This window comes from Gavialis gangeticus, unplaced genomic scaffold (assembly GCF_001723915.1).
Source record: "Gavialis gangeticus isolate Ggan-Ray unplaced genomic scaffold, GavGan_comp1, whole genome shotgun sequence".
Lineage (NCBI taxonomy): Eukaryota > Metazoa > Chordata > Crocodylia > Gavialidae > Gavialis > Gavialis gangeticus.
In genome coordinates, this window is record NW_017728996.1 from 42,856,311 (window position 1) to 42,878,105 (window position 21,795).

Consider the following 21,795-nt stretch of genomic DNA (forward strand, 5'->3'; position numbering starts at 1 on the left):
TCTCTTTTATCTCTGCTGAAAATAATGCTTGGTTACTGAGGGAAATGGGGGGAGTTTGGTGGCTCTTTTTCAAGGGGTGAGCAGGTGGAGCAGATGGCCAGCAGTTTTGTCTAGGAAGGGCCAACATTTGCTAGAGGGTTGAAGTTTCCTGTGCCATTGCAAAACTGTATCCACAAGTAGCAAATTCTTATTGTTCTTCTAATTTTCATAGTTTTTCATTAATACCCAAGTTTTTATACATATTTTCTTTGCCAGGAAATACCTTCACCACTGTCAAAGTTGATATTCGATAGAGGCAGACAAGGTCCTTTGGGTAAATCTGATATTTATATTTGATAGAGTGTATTGGGTTCTCACCTGGAACCACTTTCCTGGAAGTGTTTGCAACACAAGTGGCTTATTTGAAGTGACTGTTACATTACTATTAAAGACTGGAAATATGAAATAAACTTAGTGTTTGGGGTAAGAGCCACTCTCAAATGGCAGTTGGAGATATAGAAGTGCCTTGATCAGAGAGAAATAGAAATCCTGATGAATAACAACATTTCAATCCCGTATATTGGCTTACTTATCACTTTGGTGGTATTAAAAGGGTGAAATGGGACCACCAAATCAAAATGTTATCTTCTTTAATACTGCTAGAATGCATTGCAGTTGGGCACATAAAACATCTCAGAACATACACTCACTTGACCAAGTTTCTGTGTAGTCTTGGGGCAGCCCCACATGACTTCAGTTCTTCTGTAATGGAAGAGTGCTTATTAAAAAAGAGAGCTAAAGGCATATGAAGAATGATAGGTATGAAACAGCTTCTGCTATCATGGTTGCCCTTTAAAGCAGCAGCACTGACTTAGCCTTTTAATTTGTATGTTGCACCATATATTACAGCAGCAAACATGTTTTAGTGGTTCTCAGCCAGTCACCGTAAGACCCTTTCAAAGGTGATGTGGTGCTAGCACTGCTGAAAGTCACTGCCAAAGTCAGCTGAAACTGCCCCATGCATCTCTCTTTCCAGGAGGGGTGTGAGGAGCCGGACCAGGAAGTAGCTGCAGCAGGATTAGGTTAATGTAGTCAGGAGCGCCTGCTCCTGCTGTCATTCATGGAAACAGCAGCATGCAGGGCTTTTTCACTTGGCTGCAGCAGCACGGTCGTCTGGGGATGAAGTAGGTAAACTGAGACTTAGAACAGTGGTTGTCAACCAGGGTGCCGCCAAATTCGGAAAAGTTATGGAGGGGTTTCTTGAGTCTAAAAAGGTTGAGAACCACTGGCACTAAGTAATAACTGCCAGGCAAATAAGCCTGATAGCTATCGGAAAACAAAGACTTTGTCTCTTTATTTCTATAGGCCATCCATTTACTTTATTTTAGGTAGGTTTGTGTAGCAATTGTAGGCAAACCCTTCTTGTGCCTGTTCAATCTATGTGAACTTAGTAACAAGATATAGCCCACTAAAACCTGACACATTTAACATCTTGGGAGCTGCTGCTAACTATGTAAATGTGACTAAACTATTGATTAGAGCATTTGCAATTTGTCCTGCTGGTCAGTTTGTATTTTGTAGGAAACGTGATGTGTTATAGAAACGGAGCTCCTCATCTGGCTCGGAGACATGGATGACATCATCTTACAGTACTGGTTGTTAGTAAACTTCAGAGTACATATAATACGGACTGATACAGTACAGGACAGGAGCCTGCCGCAAACCTAATCTGTTCCCCAGATGGGCTAGGGTTGAGGATGACATCATTAATATACTCTTTGAAGATGATTTTACTATCATGTGTATAGTTCATAGATTCATAGGCATTAGGGCTGGAAGGGACCTCGGGAGATCGAGTCGAGCCCCTTGCCTCAAGGGCAGGAAGTCAGCTAGGGTTGTTGTTTTTTTTAAACATGGATGTCTCCAGTGCCTAATGAATTGATATACGTTTGCTACCAGTTTCTCCTTTACGCTAATGTAAAAATAACATTTTAAAACTTTCCTCAAAAGCTGAAGAAACAATACTGTGGTAACCTCAGACTGGAGCTGCAGTGTCTAAGTCACCGTCTACACCACAAAAGGCTTCTACTAGACTGATGCGGCAAAGGATACTCTTAGCCATAGGGGCTGCACCTTTTCAGTGGCAGGACTCCAGCTGTGCAATGTTAGGACTCAACAGAGGGGCTGATACTGAACCACCCTGTGCCCATTCATGACTGCAAGCAAGAGCCAGCTCTGCATTAAGCTACTGGCACCTGTTGGTTGAACTGTGAGTTAGACATGACAACTCATGTAGTTCCTAAAAGGTTTAAATTAATATCCTGACTTTATTATGCTATATTCTACACAAAGGCCTTGCCCTGATGAGCTTGCAGTTAGGAAAGAAGTGTTTAAGCATTGTTGCAACATATTTGATGTCTTGCCCAGTCCTTCACTGCTGACTGTTATATGAGGTGTAATGGAATAACACTGGTAGTCTGATTCTTATGTAGTCAAAACAACATTTCTATTTTGAGCAGAGGTTTTTTTAGCATGAATGAAGGGAGCAGTTCATGATGAGCAATTACATTGCATGTTAAAGCAATGTAAAGAGTGTGTCCCTTGCCACATGTTTCTCATTTAAAGAGCACACGGAGATTTCCCAAGAGATTCCTAAAATGAAGGTGTTATGTATCACAGCATGTGCTTAAAAAAAAAAGAAAGGACTGAAGAGGCTTGTATGTGCTCTAGACTTTCTCCAGCTGTGCTAATTATCTAGGTCTCTTGCATATGGAGACACTTTATTTAGAGTGATATAGACCAAACGATGTCCCCTTGCTCCTGGTTTCTACAGATTTTGTTTACAGCCTTGATTTGAAGCCCCTCTTTAACTACAGGCTGTGCATTACCAGAACATGTGCCAAGTTCGCAATGAGCTTTGACTATAGTGCACTGGTGCTCAACAGACAACAGACCACCCATGGGCCAGGTCTAGCCTGTAGATCTGTGTCTTCCCCACAGGTCTGGAGATTTAGTGGCAAGGGAGCATAGCCATTTCTCCCTCCCCCACGCCCCCCTACCAGATTGTTGGATTGGGCCCCACCCCAGCCCACCATCCTTGTGCCACTCATCTGGGGCCAGATGGTTTAGGCACCATTTATGTAGTGAATGACTGTGAATAACTCATCATCAAGTAAATGAAGTACAGAGGGGATAAGCTTAGCTTAGCATCACTCTTCTTGCCTTATAATGAAATATTATGTAGTTTATTTGAGAGAAAGGGACCAATTTGTTGTTGTTGTTGTTGTTGTTTTCAGGTACCTGCTAAGACTTGGTTTACCATGATAGGAATATATTTTTCTGATGTCCATGAAGGCTGAGGTAGCGTTCTACTGATATATTTTATTAAATCTTTCACACCCTCCTGCTATTTCCTGAACTTCATTTACACTGGAGTCCCTTTTTAAAGATCTGATCTCATCTTGGACTGAAGTTTGTATTTGAATAAGTTTCATACGGAGTCAGAGAAGCTGACTGTGTGGATTAGTTCTGTATTAAAGTTAATGCTAGCTTGTTGTACATTCAGTATCTTAACTCCTCCAGGCAAATCTCTTTTTTGGTCTTTTTGATTCTTCATATTGAAGAAAGAACTAATTTTGCTTGCTCTGGCTCTCCCTCTTGTGTAGCAAAAAATCTTTCCCAGTTTGCATTCAAGAACTTCCATCTGCAGCTCCTCAGCTGGAGGTGCAGATGGAAGTTCTTGAATGCAGACTGACTTAGTCATTGTCCCTCTTACTATGAGTGTCCAGTAACTCAGGAAAGACTTTTGTGTGTTTGTGCAGTTTTCACACCATAATGTCACATTGACCTTAACTGTGGGATTCATCTTACCTTTTGTAGAATTAAACTAAAAGGCAAAACTTAAAAAGTAAGTGTTTTATGCTAATGTGACTTTCAAGTAGAATCCAGTGGAGACAGGCTTGGTGGTGAGATACCACGTTTACTGAATCCAAGACAACGTTTGAATTTTAAGACAACCTCCCAGTAATTAGATTTAGTACATGGAAAATTATAATTTTTTAATAGTTTGTAAGTTTGTTAGACTTTTCCATATATAGAATCTAATCATTGGGTCATCTTAAATTTGTTCTCTCCCCTACCACTGTGTCATAGAAAGTGTCGGGTGGGGGCTGGGGCAGGCATCCTGCCCCTTGCCCCCAGCCCTTGGTGACTGTGCCAACCCTCCCCCCACCCTTACCCTATGGGGCGCCTCTGTTTTTGGCCCTGGCTTGGGGCACAGAGCACATGGCTCTGGCCAAGCAGCAACAGCAGCAGAAGCTTGCGTTGAGGCCTGAGTCAGGGCTGGAGCCAGCTCATTAATCGCTCTGCCCCTCCCACCGCACCCTGTGATCTCCCCTTTGCTCTTCACCCCACGCCTCATGGCATTCCCTCTGTTCTCCACTCCTTTCCCCACTCGCAACCTGTGCATGCGTGTACTGTGTGATATGGCTGGGGTTGGGTCATGCTCAAATTCAAGGTGAGCTTTCTTTTTCCCCATGTTGAATGAGGCGAAACAAGTTCATCTTGGATTTGAGTAAAAATAGTATTTGTGGAGTATCAGCAGGTTTTGGACATATGTAGTTTATGGCCTTTTGTTCTCACTTGTCTTATGCTTCTTATCAGCAAAAAGTTGATCTCTTCATTAGACATTATGACCTTTCAAATGGATGCAACTTTTGACTTGCTGAAAAATGGATAGCTGTTTCTGTTGAGGTACACTGTAATGCACTGGTGAAAGCTAGACTGTCAATGTTTAAGTGTAGAGGAATGTAGGAGAGTTGTTAGGGATCTGCCTTCTGTTATTGCTTCTTTAAATATAAGCTAGTAGGGGAGATGGAGTGCTTTTCTACACATCAGTTTAAGGTAGCTACTCAATGAGGTTGTTAAGTGCACTCATCCTTTTTTGTTTTTTTCTGAATGATGATTTCTCTTTGTGTAGAGTCATTCACACTGAAAATATCCGGATATTGTTTGTGCGGGCAAAACTTAAGGTTCCTAGAAAAAGATCAGTATCCATTTACCTTTTTATTATGAAAGTCAATCAATTCGTCATAAAATGTCTGACATCGGCGGTCTGTTAGTTTCACCTTTGGGCAAGATATAAAGAGAGAAGAGGGAAGAAAAATCTGTTTCTGGAACCTGTCCATTCCCTCCTGTCATTTTAGATCACTTATTTTTTTTAATAAGGAAATAATATAGGAGACAGTGAGAGTTCAGGGAGTCTCCTTATAACCATCCTGGTACGTTGTGCAGAAATATTGTAGAAATAGAAGTTCAGGTGATTTATTCTGCCAGGCCTGTGACTGACAGGTGATTGCAGCAATTCAGAAAGGCCAGTGAGTTAGCAATCGCATCTGAATAACTAGGTCTGGCTACTGTCAGAGATGGGCTGACTTCCCTCCTGCTGGTGACTGTTCCAATTGTTGTTTTTTTCCAAGAGCACAAAAAGCCAATGTGATTTGTGGTGGAACTAACCCAGGCTGTGAAAAATCAATCACATAGTCTTCTGTTCTGTTGTTACTCTGCATAGTCTGGCTGTTGCTATTGCTATTGTTCAAGAGACAGTTGCCACATTGAAAGGCCCAACTGGTACGATAATAAACTAGATACTAACATGGAGCCATATTGTGAAAGCATCAGAGATGGTGTTTTTATCGATGGGAGACAGAAGGTAAGCTAAGGCCATACTGAGACCTTATGCTGGATTTGTTAAGTTCCAGCTATCTACAGTCTATTTGAAAATAATAGACAATGGATAAACGTGAGATCTAAGTGTTGTAATTGGAGATGTCTGCATAATGGGTAAGAGACAGGGAAAGTCCAGCAAAATCTGGATGCAGTTTACTGAAGTGTGGATTAATGAGGGGTTACTGGAATTGCTGTTAATGACATATTATCTATGTCTACATGGATACCTGTGGGTCAGTTGGGAAATATTTAACGGGTCTAGTGATAGTTTTACTCATTAAATTGCCCTACTGCTGATGGTAAAATAAGGGTCTTCCTCTATGTTGCCTTTTAAAAGGTAAAAATACAAGGAATGTACATTCTTCTTTCAGGTCCTCTAGTAATGAATTTATACAGGTAACATTTAGACCCATGACTAGGGACCTACTTAATTCATGGTTTCACGGATTTTGCAGAAACCATGAAATCTGGGATTGTCTGCAAAATCAACAACAAAAAAAACTTAATGAAAATAAAATGGGCAACCAACAATTAAGATAGTGGCAACCCCTTCCTCCCACCTGGGCCTTTCCACCAATCAGTGCTGAGGGGTGGGATCTCTCCACCAGTCAGCATCGAGGGGCAGAGCTGCTGTGAAATGATTGCAGAATGTGAACCTTATGCTGCCGTCAACCTGCGGAAATTGATAAGTACCCCTATGATTCAGGTAGAACCTACACATGACCAGAGTCCTTCATAAAGGGTTGTTTGGTTTCAGGTTTGGTTTTGGTTTTTGTTGACATGGTTTGCCTGCTTTTTATTCCTGGTTGTCTAATGCCTATTATTAACCTCTCTAGTTTGGTTTTATAGCTCATGAGTACTACCGAATATCAAAAATCATTCTTAAAAAGAAGCCTGCAAAATGATGGTTACATCTAGGCTGAAAAGGCTGTACAGAACTGTAGCTAGTAATCAGACAGCAAGGTGGCTAGCTGTAGTAGTCTGAAGTCAAGCAGAAGGCAGTCTCTTTGGTCCCTGCCCTAACAGACTGAGAGGCATAAACTTTCATACTCTGCAGCCTAACCTCAGAAGCTGTGAGTTTAGCGACTAAGCTAGTTAGTCAGTAAGGTGCTACCCTGCTCTTCCTTTTGCCTAATAATCAGACAATCAAGAACAAAAAATCTGTCTTCAGTTACCAGATTACTTTCTGTATAAATGTGTACCATACTGTCTAACATATAAGTTGAGTGTTTTTCTCCTGGGAAGAGAAATCAAAAATTAAGGGATGCCTTTAGACATGAGGGAATGGTGTTTCAGTGCCCTGTAATTACACCGCATTGGAGCGGACTTGATTAATCGAGTCTCCATATCTCATGTAGTCATGTCCCTGTGCTTCAAAATGGCGCTGCAGGCACTTTAGCTCATTGATCAAGCTTAAGTTGCAGTGCCCCCACCACTATTTTGAAGTGCGGGATGCTGAATTCATGAGACTCGGTGGGCACTTTAATTAGAGGCTCATGTAGCTGCTCTAATTAAAGTTTGCCCCCCTCCCATCCCTGAAGTATATGTAAAGAGACCCAAGGAGTCTTACACACCACAGCTATGTAACAAAAAAAAATTAAATGGCTGTAATAAAAGTAGAGAACATTCAATAGATTTATGTTGATAACTTTTTTCCCCACAATTTTATCCTTTTCTTGGGTAGGTATGTGTTATACACAGATGTCTCATGTGGAAGGCACACTCTAGTCAACAACATCTATTTAATTCACAAGTCCTACAGCCTGTGTTATGTAGAAGTTAGACTAGGTGATCACAATTATCCCTTCTAGACTTAAAATTTATTAAAATAATCAAAAGGCATAGAGTTAGTTGTGTATGGTTTTGAGAAACAGGAAGGAAATGTTGGTGTTCTTTTTATTTGGCTGTGCATTCTTGTTAAAGGTTGGACTTGGACTTGTAATTTGAATTTACAGTGTTGAGTTTATTGTATTGATGAGCTAGCTAATCAGTGTATTGAAAATCACGCCATTACTGTTCAGTTGTGATGGAGTATTCATTGTTGGCTTGATGCCCAGACAAGAGATTTTGTTTTTTAGTGCAATATTTTGACATACTTCAGACATAAGTATGTTAGATCTTTAAAACTGTGTACATGACTTCCTTAAAGTTACTTTAAATTGTGCCAAGAAAAATAGCTATTTTGACAAGTTACTATCTGTGCTGTGCTAACAAAGCTTTCTACAGAATTGTTATTTGATAATTTCTTTAACTGCAAGCATTTTTATTTAAAGATTATTTTTTAAAGTACTGAAGAATGGAGGGGTGAAAGAACGAAATATAACGTTCAGAGCTCTGATTTCCTTACTGTGTTATTGGGTATTTTAGTAGGAACCTGCAAGTGACTTAACATCATGGTGGCCCTATCTCTGAAGATCTGTGTCCGCCAGTGTAATGTGGTGAAGACGATGCAGTTTGAACCATCCACAGCGGTGTATGATGCATGTAGAGTTATCCGTGAACGAGTACCTGAGGCTCAAACAGGGCAAGGTTAGTTCATAATTTTCCCCCCACTTCGGGCAAATTAAAAAATGAATTGCATTTTGGCTTTGGATTCCTGTATTAAATTCTCTTCCTTCCCCTTCTTCCCTTATCTTCCCTTGATTATTCTTAATTTTAAAAAAGGAATTGTTTTTAAAACCTGTGCCTTTATGGTCTAAGGCAGTTGAAAAGCACATCTGAAATGGATTGATAGCTGAAGTTAGTCAAACTTCTTTGCTTCCCTTCTGAATGAAAAATGGCTTTTTATAGTTATTTTTTATTAAACTTCCCAAATCCAAAAGTTTCAGTTTTTTTGATTAAAAAGTATCAGTTTCTTCAAACTTTTCAGCCACCGTGTGTTCACAGAACTGCTTTTCTCCTGTCATGTTTGCACAACTCCACCTACTGTATTCTCAACCATGGTTGTAATAGTGGAAAAATCCAGGCAGCTCTTGCACAACGTCTCAGGAAGTGGAGAGTGCCTGGAATATAAACACACAATAGTTTAGTAGCAAATGGGACAGCTCTCACAGAACTGAGAATATTAGGCCAGAGACTACCCTAATGTTAGGGGGCCTGTCCACAGGGGAAAAAATTGGTTATAGAAAACACCAGGTTAGGCCTGCCATAGGCAAAACAAATATAGGATGTGTAGCTTAATAAACATGTCAAGCTGATACAAACCACATTGAGTGAGCCCTTATTAATTGCTTACAAACTGAGCTATGCAGTAGACATCTGCTAAAGTTCATCATAGCCCTCTAACTTTGTGCTAGCTATACCTCCAGGATTCATGTCTTTAGAACAATAAACCTATTGATTATACATAGCTATCCATATAGTTTTGTATTTTTATCTTCCTGGAGCTGTTCATAAATGACTGCATTGCTGTCTCTAAATTTTTTTAACAAGCTGAAGTGTAAAGATGCTGTACAAAAAAATTTCCCCTTGTAACAAGGTGTTTTTTGGAGGCCTGATTGAGGGCCTCTTTTCTGAATGTAAGAAAACAAAGGCATTTAATTTGAACAATCCAGGTGCTGAGTGTGCCTAATTTCTGCTCATTGGAAGTCATTGGAAATTGAGTGCAATATACCTTTTCAAGGTTATAACCTTTGCACAAGAGAAAAGGAACACGTCTTTATAACTGGTATACTCAGTTTTTTCTTTTGTGTATATGATTGTTTAAAACCTAAAATCGCTTTGCCTATGAATGGCATAGCTACATTGAAATAGAATTACTGTATCTTACTTCCCTCCTCCCCCTTTTGGGTTGTTCAAACCAACAGACATGTTAATTCAGAAAAATGAATATCAAGCAAAACGGGCATATGATCAGGTTGTCTTTGCTCCAGAATTCCACAAATAAAACACCCTGTTTTTTCTAAAGTATACACATATTGGGTATGTACTGGTCACATATTGTAGTCAGAGAATCATGAAGGTCATGAAAATTTAGAACTGTTTTACATATATAGTTTCAAGAATGATTTTTGCACCATTAACTGCCGAATGTATGGATCATAATCATTTCTGTGTGTACAAGTTGTCTTTTCAGTGATTACTTTCCTAACGTAAATGATTGCAAAGAAGTGTTGCTGTGTTTTATGTTCAAGGGTTTTAAGAAGGGTTCTTCTGTTAAAAGATCCATATTTTTAGGCTAAATAATTACTTTTCTGGAAAGTTTATGACTTCATGAATAGTGTATTTGAGTCAGTACAGTTACAGATTGTCCATTAAAAGATGGATGCAATCAGTATTATTCTTTGGAAGCTTGCTCAGAGCTATTTTGAAAAGAACACTTTCCCTGTAAGCCATGGTTATTTTTATACTCAGTTATGGATTATAGTATCTTGCACAGTTACATATACATATGGCACTGTGTTTATAACAACATTTAATTTTAAACCCTGCCTAATAAATGTAAATTGTTGATAGAGATTTCACACTGAAAATTAAAGTGATAACTCTCTGGAATTGGAATGACTCGTGCTTCCTAGTCTGCTTGCTTATATTAGTGTGCTGTTGCAGCTTGTGATTCTTGTGTAAGCAAGAAATATCTTTAGGTGTTCTTCCTCTCTGGTTAACAGGAAAAGGTTTTAAGTTGGTGCCTATAGGCTTTATTTTGCTAAACTTGAAATGGGTATTAACTTTCAAGGGCATGCATTTTTGCATTCTTAAAATCAATGCAAGATTTGTTACCGAATTCAGTGGGTGTAGGATTTTGCCTTTTCAGTAAAAATAATTAAAGTAATTTTTCTATTTTTATTTATTTTTGGAAAAATAGTCTTAGCTGGACTTTAATTTATTTGCACTTGATTGAATTAGAATTTTAGTTTGTTATGAAATGCTCACATGACTATCAAGTACACACCATGTTTTAAAGAGGCACTATTTAAAATAATACAGTGACAGAGAAATAATTGTTAACCTTTACATCTGAATTCTTCTGCATTTTTGGTTTGCTGTTTACTATTAAGGCCAAGCATTGGTGGTGAGAAACACTTAATATTCACTTCATGAAACATCCATTGCAGCTCTGATTATAACTATCTGTCTTTAAAACCCTGCTGCGTGATGCTAAGGTAAATATTTCTTCAACTGGGGTAATAATACTTGCAATAAATACTCCTTAACAGCAGAAGGTAAATTAACAGAAGGTTGACCGTGGAATCTGGTCATTATATTGAGTTTTTTCAGTTCACATTTTACCAGGAAAATGATATCCCTTCTGTTTCATTTCACAGCCTCTGACTATGGACTGTTCTTATCAGATGAAGATCCTCGCAAAGGTATATGGTTGGAAGCTGGAAGAACACTGGATTATTACATGCTGCGAAATGGGGTACGGCTGAGTTCTGTCCTGGTTTTCCCCATCAGACTTTCAGAAAACTTTTTAATTAATAAGTAATAAAAATAATTTAATCTTCGGAAACTAAACTAGTTTTCGGGCAAAAGCAATGCACTTTTTGTCCTTTGTAAGTGTTGGATGACTACCATGCCAAACAGAATTAGTTGATAAAAAGACTGAAAATCGTGATTTTTTTTCTGTGTTGGCAAGTATCTGTTAGTATCCAAGCTTGTACATCAGTATGGTATCAAGACAGGGTTCTGCCTTTTGTTCTAGAGAAGGGATTATCCTTTCTCTGTCACATAAAAGTAGGAGACAGAAGTGAATTTACATTTAAAAGGACTTGCATTCCCCTACTGCCAGATGAAGGCTGGAAACAGCTCAGCAGTGTTGAGGAGTGACCCAGCATGGTTTCACACATTATTTCTGTGTTTAGAGAGAAAAAGGTAGGGAAGGACATACTTGGCATCCTCAGGAGCACGATGAAAGCAGCATGGACCTAGCTTTGGAGTCCCTTTATAATGCTCTTGTTCTTTTTACTTGGTGTAAAGGGAGTAGCAGGGTAAATAAGATCTCACGCCTGTTCGTAGCAAGCAAGCAGTTGTCCCACTGCCATCTGCTTGAGAATGTGCTGCTGTATCTAGTGATGATTGTTAATTACATTACCTGAAAGCCTCTAATAAAATGAGTTATAGAAAAGGTTAGCTTCTGATTTTTGTCAGCTGTAGACTTCAGAGGTAACCTGTATTGAGATTTAGGGTTTCTTTTCACACTTCCTTTTTGTAATGCCATGTCTACATCTATATCCATCCAAAACCATAACTATATCCACATTGGAAAGATTTTCTTCAAAACTAGAAAACCTAGTCTGTTCGTTAAATGATGTTAGGCTCAGCAGTTGCTTTGCAAGTTTCAGTCTAATGTATACTTGCTAAAATTTCCTGAAGGTGTTCAATGAAATCATTAATGCAGCTTTTAGACCAGTGAATCAGTGCCTTGAGATCCTTTCAAGGGTGCCATGGCATGCCACACAGTATTACCACTGTTGGATATGCAAACATGATTCACAAGATAAACCCTGAAATTTCAAATAGGAATCCATAGTGTTAAGAACGTTCTGAGGTATTGTGGGCTGAATTCTTCATAACAGAATTGCTCTATTTTTCTGTAGCCAAAAAGCAAGTCAAAACTAAGAGCTGACATTTTATGAGGAGTGCCTTGAGTCTAACAATGTTGAGAAATACTGATTTAGACTAACACGGTATTAATTGGCAATACTAGAATTTGTCCTTTGGACAGGTGACAAGCTTCAGAAGTTTGTCCGTACTGTCCTAACAAAAAATCAAATTTTTAATCATGGAAAATTAGGGTTGGAAGGGACCTCAGGAGGTCATCACATCCAACCCCCTGCTCAAGGCAGGGCCATCCCCAACTAGATCATCCCAGCCAAAGCTTTGTCCAGCCGGATCTTAGAAACCTTCAAGGATTCCTCTGAAGATTTGGAACAGGCTTCCCCCAGAGGTGGTGCATTGACCCATCCTGGCGATCTTCAAAAAGTGTCTTAATGCCCATCTTGCTGGGGTCATCTGACCCCAGCGGTCTTTCCTACTCAAGTGCAGGGGGGCTGGACCTGATGATCTGCAACCCAAGGGCAGGGTCCTTTCCAGCCCCTAAAAACTATGAAAATTATGAAAACTAGGGAGATTCCACCACCTCTCTGGATAACCTGTTCCGGTGTTTTACTACCCTCTTAGTGAGACCATTCTTTCTAATATCTAACCTAAATTTCCCTTGCTGAAACTTGAGGCCATTGCTCCTTGTTCTGTCGGACACTTGCTCTTTGTTAATACAAGTGTAAAAATATACCTGCTCCCAGTTCCACTTACTTTAGAGGACTACAGTGTTAGAATGGCTTCTGAAGCTATCTAATGCCATATGATTTCCTCTCTAGGATATTTTGGAATACAAGAAAAAGCAGAGACCTCAAAAAATACGAATGCTGGATGGGTCAGTGAAAACTGTTATGGTGGATGATTCTAAAACTGTTGGTGAATTACTTGTCACCATTTGCAGCAGGATAGGTGAGAGTTTTCGGACGTGAATGTGTTCTTCTATTTTTTGCACCATGTTTTTATACACGTTAGGTACAGAAATTATCAACTTCTGCATTGTTTACACCCTTTGAGATTAATATTGTTTAGTTTTCATTAAATATATTCTGTAAAATAGTTACAGCTACTGCCCTATATGAGTCCAGATGGATTTAAACCCTAAATTATTAGCTACTCAGCAGTCAGAGGCACCAAATGATTTGAAACCTAGTGCTCTAAATAAGGAGTACTTAAGCAGGCCCTAGGGAGTATGCATGGGCGTGTGGGGATGGAGCACCACTACGCACTATCCTGCACAGGCATGGGGGATGCTCACCCCCGCAACACACACACACACATGCCTAGTTACACAACACCCCCCTCCCCCAGCTCAGCAGCCAGGGGTACATTGCTCCCTGTCTGGCTGCCAGGGCATACAATGATTCAAAAAGTTTGAAAACCCCTACTCTAAATATTTTAAGTATTTGTTAGCACAGTCTTAAGTTGAGTTTACTTGTATGAAGCAAAGAATTAAACCAACTTCATATCTAGGCTTGGCAGAATTCAATATATTTTTAAAAATTTTGATGACTACAATCAGTGCTTATTTTTAAGTTTTTATTTCAATTTTTCTCAGTTGAAATTTTTAGAGTTGTGTGAAATTAGGGGTGGCTTTCAATTTTTATTGATGTAGAGTGTGTGTGTGTGCGCACATCCGCATGTAGACATGCATGCAAGTGTGAGCTACAGCTGCTGCAGGAGCTGGGGGCTGTGCCATTGAGGGGGGCTTGGAGGGGCAGGGCTAGTAGTGCTCAGGAGCCTTAGGCCACTGGCCCCTCACTCTGCCCAGGTCCAAGCTGTGGCAGGGGCCAAACTTCCACAGAGCCTGGTACAGCCCAGCCTCTACAGGAGTGTGGATCACACATCCCAGGTGATGCAGGAGTTTGGTCCCTGTCTTAATTATTCATGGGCCAGGTCGGGCTCCACAGGAGTTTGGCCTCTGCCCTGGCTGGGACCTGGGCAGAGCGAGCAGCCAGCAGCACTTGGGTTTCCCTGCTGCTACTTGTCCTGCCCCTCTAACACCCAGCACAGCCTTACCCTGCAGTGGCAGGGGGTGAAGAGCCAGACACTTTCCTTTTGCCCTGCTGCCCCTTGTACCCCCAATGCCTGTGCCTGGATAAGATGTTGCAGCTCTTGGGTGGGCCTTGTCAGGGCTGGAGGGACCGCAGCCAAAGCAGAAGGTAAGGGGGGAGGAGGCAGCTAGGTGGTGGGGTATTCTGCATGGGGGAGCAGGGAGTGGGGGGTATTAGCTGCAGGTCCCCCTGCCACCCAGTAGGTTCCCCTGCCCCGCTCCCCCCACTCTTTCCCCTGCCAAATGAGCCATTCCCGCCTAGGGCCGGCAGTGGCTCAACTCTGACTTCAGCCCCGAGCCTAAGCCCAAACAGAGCTGCTGCCTCCGCCAGGCCTTACTCGAATTCAAATCTTTTTTCCTTCCTTGGTTATTGGAGAGGGGAAAAGTATCATCTTGGATTTAAGTAAATATGAAGTGAATAAAGCCAAATCAATTTAAGGCTGCTTTAATTTAAAATTTAAATGTTTATATGGGCTTTTAATGTAGTTTAATTTATCCACTTAAAGAGTGTCTTAGACTCATTTTCATGTGTGCCCATGTTAGAAAATCCATTTTATTTGCAGTTCTGTATAGCCCAGAGCATCCTGTTAATGCTTACCAAGTAATGAAAAACAGAAGCAGGACAAGGAAATCAGAGCAACATAAACATGTGCTATGTGCGCTGTCCTGGCCTCCAATCCATTTCCATGTAAAATTCATAGTGAAGGCTGACAGCTAGAAAGCCCTAAAGGAACCAGCTGTTTCAGAGGCTGTTTCTCAGTGTGTTCTGCCATGTTTCTGTGGACATACTTGGTATGCAGAAACTGTCCAGTCCACAAAGAAGAAATTGAAGGAGCCTGTGAGAGAAAATTTACCGTGGCGTGTCCTGGAATTTACCCCTGTACAGATTACACCAGAACTGAACCCTGGTGGTCTTTCTCACCAAAAAACCCCCCTTGTTCCTGAGGTGGCTAAAACACAATTACTTGATCAGTTTCTACATATACAATAAATGTATTTTTAATATTTAGAACAAATCCTTTCCCTCTGTCTTTTTGTGTCCATTACATTTTTCATGTTTCAAAGGCTGGTGTTGTTTGAACTTGCAGGAATAACAAATTATGAAGAGTACTCCCTAATCCAGGAGATCATTGAAGAGAAAAAGGAGGAGGGAACAGGAACACTTAAGAAAGACAGGACATTGTTACGAGATGAGAGAAAAATGGAGAAGTTGAAGGCAAAGCTCCATACAGATGATGACTGTAAGTGTTCACCCCAAAAAGTTATATAACTAATTAAATGTACAAACCTGCATCACACTTACAGGCTCGGCAATGCTATACTCGCTAGCACCATGACTGAAAGAGACTTGAGGGTCGTGATTGATCACAAGATGAACATGAGCCACCAGTGTGATACCACAGCTGGCAAAGCAAACAAAACTCTGGCATCCATCTACTGATGCATCTTGAGCAAGACCTAGGATGTCATCCTACCACTGTACTCAGCCTTGGTGAAGTCACAGCTGGAGTATTGCATCCAATTCTGGGCTCCACAATTCAGGAAGGATGTGGAGAAGCTTGAAAGAGTCCAGAGGAGAGCCACGCACATGATCAGAGGACGAGAACAGGCCTTATGAAGAGAGGCTGTGAGCCATGGGACTCTTCAGCCTGGAGAAGCACAGGCTCAGAGGTGACCTGGTGACCTGGTAGCAGCCTATAAGTACATCAGGGGTGCACATCAGGATCTGGGAGAACACCTGTTCACCAGAGCACCCCAGGGGATGACAAGGTCCAACAGTCACAAACTCCTGCAAAACAGTTTTAGGCTGGACATAAGGAAAAACTTCTTTACTGTCCAAGCCCCCAAGGCCTGGAACAAACTCTCCCCAGAGGTGGTGCAAGCACCTACTCTGAACACTTTCAAGAAACATTTGGATGCTTATCTTGCTGGTGTGCTTTGACCCTAGCTGACTTCCTGCCCCTTGGGCAGGGGACTGGACTCAATGATCTTGTGAGGTCCCTTCCAGCCCTAATGTCTATGAAATCTATGAAACAGAGAAGCGTGAGGAAAAGGGACACGGAAGGGTGGGGTTTTGTCCTGGAATTATCTCCCATCAAATTTGGCTTTCTTTTACAAATCCAGAAAAGCTTTATAAGAATAGGTACAGTGCCATATATGTGCATGTGGTGTCTTTTGTTGTGGTGTTTTAACAGCCTGTGTTGCTTTTAGGCACAAGAGGTAGGGCATAGGTGAAAACCAGTGCAAGGTTCAGGGATATCTTTTTCTCTCATGGCAGTTCAGTAGGAAGCTTGTTTCCTAATGGTCTCATTTTATTTTACTAAGGAAGTATATTTAATGACTGATATCCTCTCATTCTTTTAACGCAACTTGTGCTCTAGGTCTGTAAAATACAGCTTTATCTTTGCTGATCTCTGAATAAAATATAGAAGGAATCCAAACAGTGCTTGCTTTGTTTCTTGATGTTTAAATCATGAGGAAAGAGTGCTTACAGTACAGCAAACCAGAACTATTTTTAACTGGTGCACCATTTGTTCCATCTGTAGAAAGGTTTTTAGGTTAAGGACTTCCGTTTTTGCAATGTTTTAGAACGGTGGCTCTAAACTAAACATACCTAGTTCTCACAACCCTTCTTTATATGGCTTGCATGCCACCTTCTTTATCATCCCTGTCATTTGCCTGTTCACCTATGAATCATCTCCAGTTTCTTGACATCCTTAAAATGCAGTGCCCAAAAGTGCAGTACTCCAGCTGAGGCCTGAACAGCACTGAGTAGAATGGTACTGTTTCTTCCTGTGTTTCTGATAATGAAGCCCAGAATTGTATTTCTTTTTTTTTTTTGAGCCATGAGCATTTTGCCAATTCATGTTGCATTTATTCAGCAAAGTCCCCAGATGCTTCCTAGTAGTGTTCCTGTCTATCCAGTTAGCCCCTATTCTGTATGCATCTATCTGAGGGTTTTAGGATTGTTTTTTTCCAGCTGTAGAACTTTACAGTTGTCTCGGTTGAATTTCAGTTTGTTGCCTGTAACTGAGTTCTCTAATTTATCACAATCTGATTGAATAGTATTTGGAGCCTCTAAATTGTTTGCAAGTGCTCATGGTTTTTTGGTCATCTGTGAACTTGATTGGTAAGTTTCCTCCTCCCGAACCCAAGTTACTCATACAAATGTTAAGCAGCCTGAGACCTAGAACAGATGTTGTGGGAACTCCACATGAAACCGTCCGCCAAGATGACTTAGATCCATTTATAGTTATTTTTTGCATGTTGTTACTCAGCATAGTAGGTATTCATCTAACAATAATTTTGTCTACCTGTATTTCTCCAGTTTGCTTATTAGAATGTCATGTAGGACTGTGTCCAAAACTTTATTCACATTCATGAACCCAGCTAAGCAGGGTAGCAGATTCATGCATATAAATACTGAATACATCTACTTAGCTTGAAGGAAAACTCACAGAACACCACACTATATTTCTACTTTATCAGTGTATGTATTTTCTACATCTAACTTGTTTTGCTATGGAATCCATTATTGTGGTATCATGTTCCAATACTTAGGTACTCAGACGAGGAGAATACACTTTAATGTTATCATGCATAAATGAGCTTACATAGCAGCCTATTTTTACATTCTACTTGAAGAAAATGTTTGAAATAACACCTACATTTAGGGTTTATACACAGCATTTCCAGTTACAAACACTGCAAACACTGAGGGCCCAAATTGGGACTTTAAAAATAGCTTTTTTATTATTAATCTGTTGTTTTGTTTTCAAAACTACATGGATTTATTTTCAAGCTTCTCTCAGAATCATTGAGGGCTACAAAGAAGAGCAGTAATGGTTCTCATGTAATCACGAGGCCAGGAGCTGGGACTTCAGGAAAGAGGACATGCATACAATTTTCACAAACAAAATCTGAGTTGGCAAGATTGAACACCTACTAATATGTATTGTGGCTCTGTTCCAGTAAACTGGCTAGATCACAGTCGAACATTCAGAGAACAAGGAGTTGATGAAAATGAAACACTGCTGCTGAGGCGGAAGTTCTTTTACTCAGACCAGAACGTAGACTCAAGAGATCCTGTTCAGCTGAACTTGCTTTATGTTCAGGTATAGTATGTGGAGCAGAGAAACCTCTTCCATCCTATCGAATCATCCTTCACGGTACATAACAAATGTTGTAACCAGTTGTGTTCAGCTGTCACTTCCATCCACTTCTTTATTATCGTACACCAGAACTTGAATTGGAAATTGGGGATGTTCAGTGGCCCATTGCCTGAACCTAACTTCTGCAGGTGAGAGTAGGTGTAGATGTGTGGGTCTGCCTTGTTCTGGGAAGCAATGTAGAAAATAGAGTTTTAAACAGGGATCTGATGTATTGTGTATAGTTAGCCAATATGTATATATATGCCCGTCTGCTTAAAGAACAAGAACTGCTATACGGAAGGAACTGGATTCGATTCCTGCTTGTGTGCCAGCAGAATTTTTCACTAAGTTCTGATGAAGGACCAGTTTGTTCTTGTTTATCTTGGCAACCCCATGGACAAAATATTGTTTGTGCAACTAAAGCAGAATTTCATCTGAAAAGTATTTATGAATGAAGGGAAAATACATACAACTTGACTCTAGGTTTCAATTTGACTGGGATTCTGGCAACTGTAAGCACTAGCAATGAAGCAAATGCAATGTGAAGGCCATTGTAAAAATTTTCATTAGACTTGTTTTGTGTCTCAGGACATATCTCTTGTGAATCACTTTCTGCTTGGGAACAGTTGTGATAAGCAGTATGCCACAGAATTGTATGTTTGGAGAAAAAGCTAGAGTACTTGCCCACTTAATAAAAGGACATTTCAGTTTTGCTGCTGTCAGATTTCATAAGCATTGAAGTCATTTTACCTGAGTCTAAAGCAAACTTGCAGGGGTGTGTAAATGTATTTAAAAAAAACAACAAAACTTAAAAAGGAGAAGTGAACGAGAGATTTTGGAATGGACTTTACATTCTGATACAGTTACAGAGGGAGTCTGAGTATAAAATTAATTCAGAGGGATTCCTGTAATCATCACTGATGTCATGCAATCAGGGAATATGTGAGGTTTTCTGTAAAACTTTTCTTTTAAGTAGTTGGTTCAGATGTTGTTTACTTCGGGTTAGAATTTACAAGATAGTAAAAAGTGATTGAGCAATAAATAGTGTCTTTCTGCTTTGCTTGAAAGCTATCCCCAACAGCTGGATTCACATGGGACTGTTGAAAGTGCAACATTTCAAAACTCTAGGGCAAATGATAAAGATGCCATTGTTTGCATACCTCACTTACATTTTTAAATGTTCAAGAATATTTCACTTTTAACAGCCCTTTCCACTTCAGCGGGTCCCCCTGTGTCCCTATTGAAGCAGCATGCACCAGTGCTTCCATTCCATTACCTGCTCTATGGCTAAGTAACACTTCATTTTCCAGCCTAGCTTTTAAATCTAGCTACTTCTGCAACCACTAAATATATGCACAGAAGAAGAGTGGAAAACGCAGTTGTTTTTCAATTCTGATTAACCCTACAGGTGCAGTCAAGATTTTACACACTAAGTAGATAACTTTCTTTTTTATTACAGTATTGAATCTCTCTCTCTCTCTCTCTTTTCCCTCGCCCCCCTCCCCTTTCCACCCTCCCAATATAAACTGTTTAGGTCAGATCCTTAGCTAGCATAAACGGATCTAGCTGGCTTAATTTCAATTTGGCTATGGAGGTTCTCGCCAGGGGAGAATCTGGCCTTTTGTTTATTTTATTAGTCACAAACATATCCACAGTGGAATAACAAATTTATTCTGACAGGAAAGCTTGCTGCTTGATTCTTGGCTTTTGTTCAGGCTTTCGAGGAATTTCAGAGGCACCGTAACTGCTTCTGATGTGCTTGACATGTCTTTGCTTACCTTTTTAGGCTCGAGATGACATCCTGAATGGCTCCCATCCAGTCTCCTTCGAGAAGGCTTGTGAGTTTGGAGGCTTTCAAGCACAGATTCAGTTTGGACCTCATGTGGAGCACAAGCACAAGCCTGGATTCTTGGAGTAAGCTGCTTTGCTTATGTCTAAATTTGAAGATCATCTTTGCAAACAATGCAGGGTCTGCATGATCTAGGGGCTGCTTGGGCCCTAGAATACATGGGAAGCATAATGGAAAGGACTGAAGTGTGTTTAATGCACAGGTGTAGGATTCAGGAAGCCTGGGTTCTGTTCCTGATTGCCAGTTTTCGTCTGTTTGCCTCAATATTGCTGTCTGGTCTGTATATCACAGCCAGATTGATCATTTATTTGTTACTGAAGTGTATAAAGATCATGAGTGAAAAGGGGCTATGGGGCTGTTGACTAATATTCCCAGCACTAAGTGTATTTAGTGATGACCAAGGTTGTGGATAAATGCATCTCAGTGCTTTGAGAAGGGATGCTGAGATGCGACCCAGGAGAGCAACTGTCATGCTTGCCTTATCCTGTGGTGATACAACTTTTGTTAAGTCACCAACACGTGGATCCTGAATAAAGCAGGATTAAAGCTGGATCAGGTTCACTATATTTATATCACTCCAGAATCAAGCAGGCAGTTGCACTGTATCAGTTTATATAATTACCCTTCGATTTCAAAAGTTGTTACCTCTCTTCCTACCTTAAATTTTTTAGAGAGAGATAGAGAAAGAATTGCAAATCTGAGAAACAGACTTACCCTGCCACCGCATGATACTGAGCAAGGCCTGTATCCTCCCTTGCGAATTTGGATAACAGTGAATTCTGTATATGGACACTGCTTCACTTTAGCTATGCTGCTTTTCCTAATTTTCTTGTCTCTCCTTAAGCAAAGGGTTAAATTTGACTAAAAACTACACACACTGAATTTCTACTGATTTTTTTTTCTAGCTGGTGTGCACAGAACATAGTAGGAAAGGAATAGAAATGTAAGGAGGACAGACGGGGGATGTGCAAAGGGCTTGATCAGCTGTTAAGCAGGTGGAGAAGACTTGCCTTCAAGTAGGGCTGTAGGGGGGGGTCATGATTAAGCTTAAATATAAAGAATGAGAAAGGTAGAGCAGTGGGTGTGTTCTGTTTTTAACTCGTAGAGAAATCCTTGATGAATCTTTGATGTCAGGTGTGACCTGACATTTGCTTTAATGTAGCCCAAAGAATCTCTTTTAAATGGTGACTCACTTTGAAATGTGCTATACTGCAGCCTGGAATGTCTGAAATGCTTTATTTTTGGAACAATTCCCTAAAGCAGCTGTTATATGATGCTCAGTTATGCAAACAAATCACATAAGCAAATATCCTTCAGTTCCAATTAATCTGAGGAATCAGCGTTCTTTTGTATGGTCTGGATTTAGTCTCACTGCTGATTGGACAATGAAGCAGTACTTAAAGAGCTGCTGATTTCTCTTAGAAGTGTGGAAACACTATGTAATAGACATAATATAGTTCTAGCCTTTATTCCCTCTTATTGAGACTAGTTGCATAACC

The 21,795-nt window shown here is 40.4% G+C and overlaps 1 protein-coding gene across 2 annotated transcripts in view; it reads left to right on the top strand.

Moving 5' to 3' along the window:
- TLN2 (talin 2) overlaps positions 1–21,795 on the top strand; it is a 313,576-nt gene that overhangs the window by 52,225 nt on the left and 239,556 nt on the right. The window contains exons 2-7 of one of the 2 annotated variants that reach the window (XM_019504368.1): positions 8,074–8,235; positions 10,971–11,068; positions 13,026–13,155; positions 15,385–15,537; positions 18,269–18,411; positions 20,234–20,361. In XM_019504368.1, the coding sequence (XP_019359913.1) occupies positions 8,100–8,235; positions 10,971–11,068; positions 13,026–13,155; positions 15,385–15,537; positions 18,269–18,411; positions 20,234–20,361 (788 nt within the window). In that variant the 5' untranslated portion in view covers positions 8,074–8,099. The remainder of the gene's footprint in view (positions 1–8,073; positions 8,236–10,970; positions 11,069–13,025; positions 13,156–15,384; positions 15,538–18,268; positions 18,412–20,233; positions 20,362–21,795) is intronic. The other variant, XM_019504369.1, reaches the window with a different exon arrangement.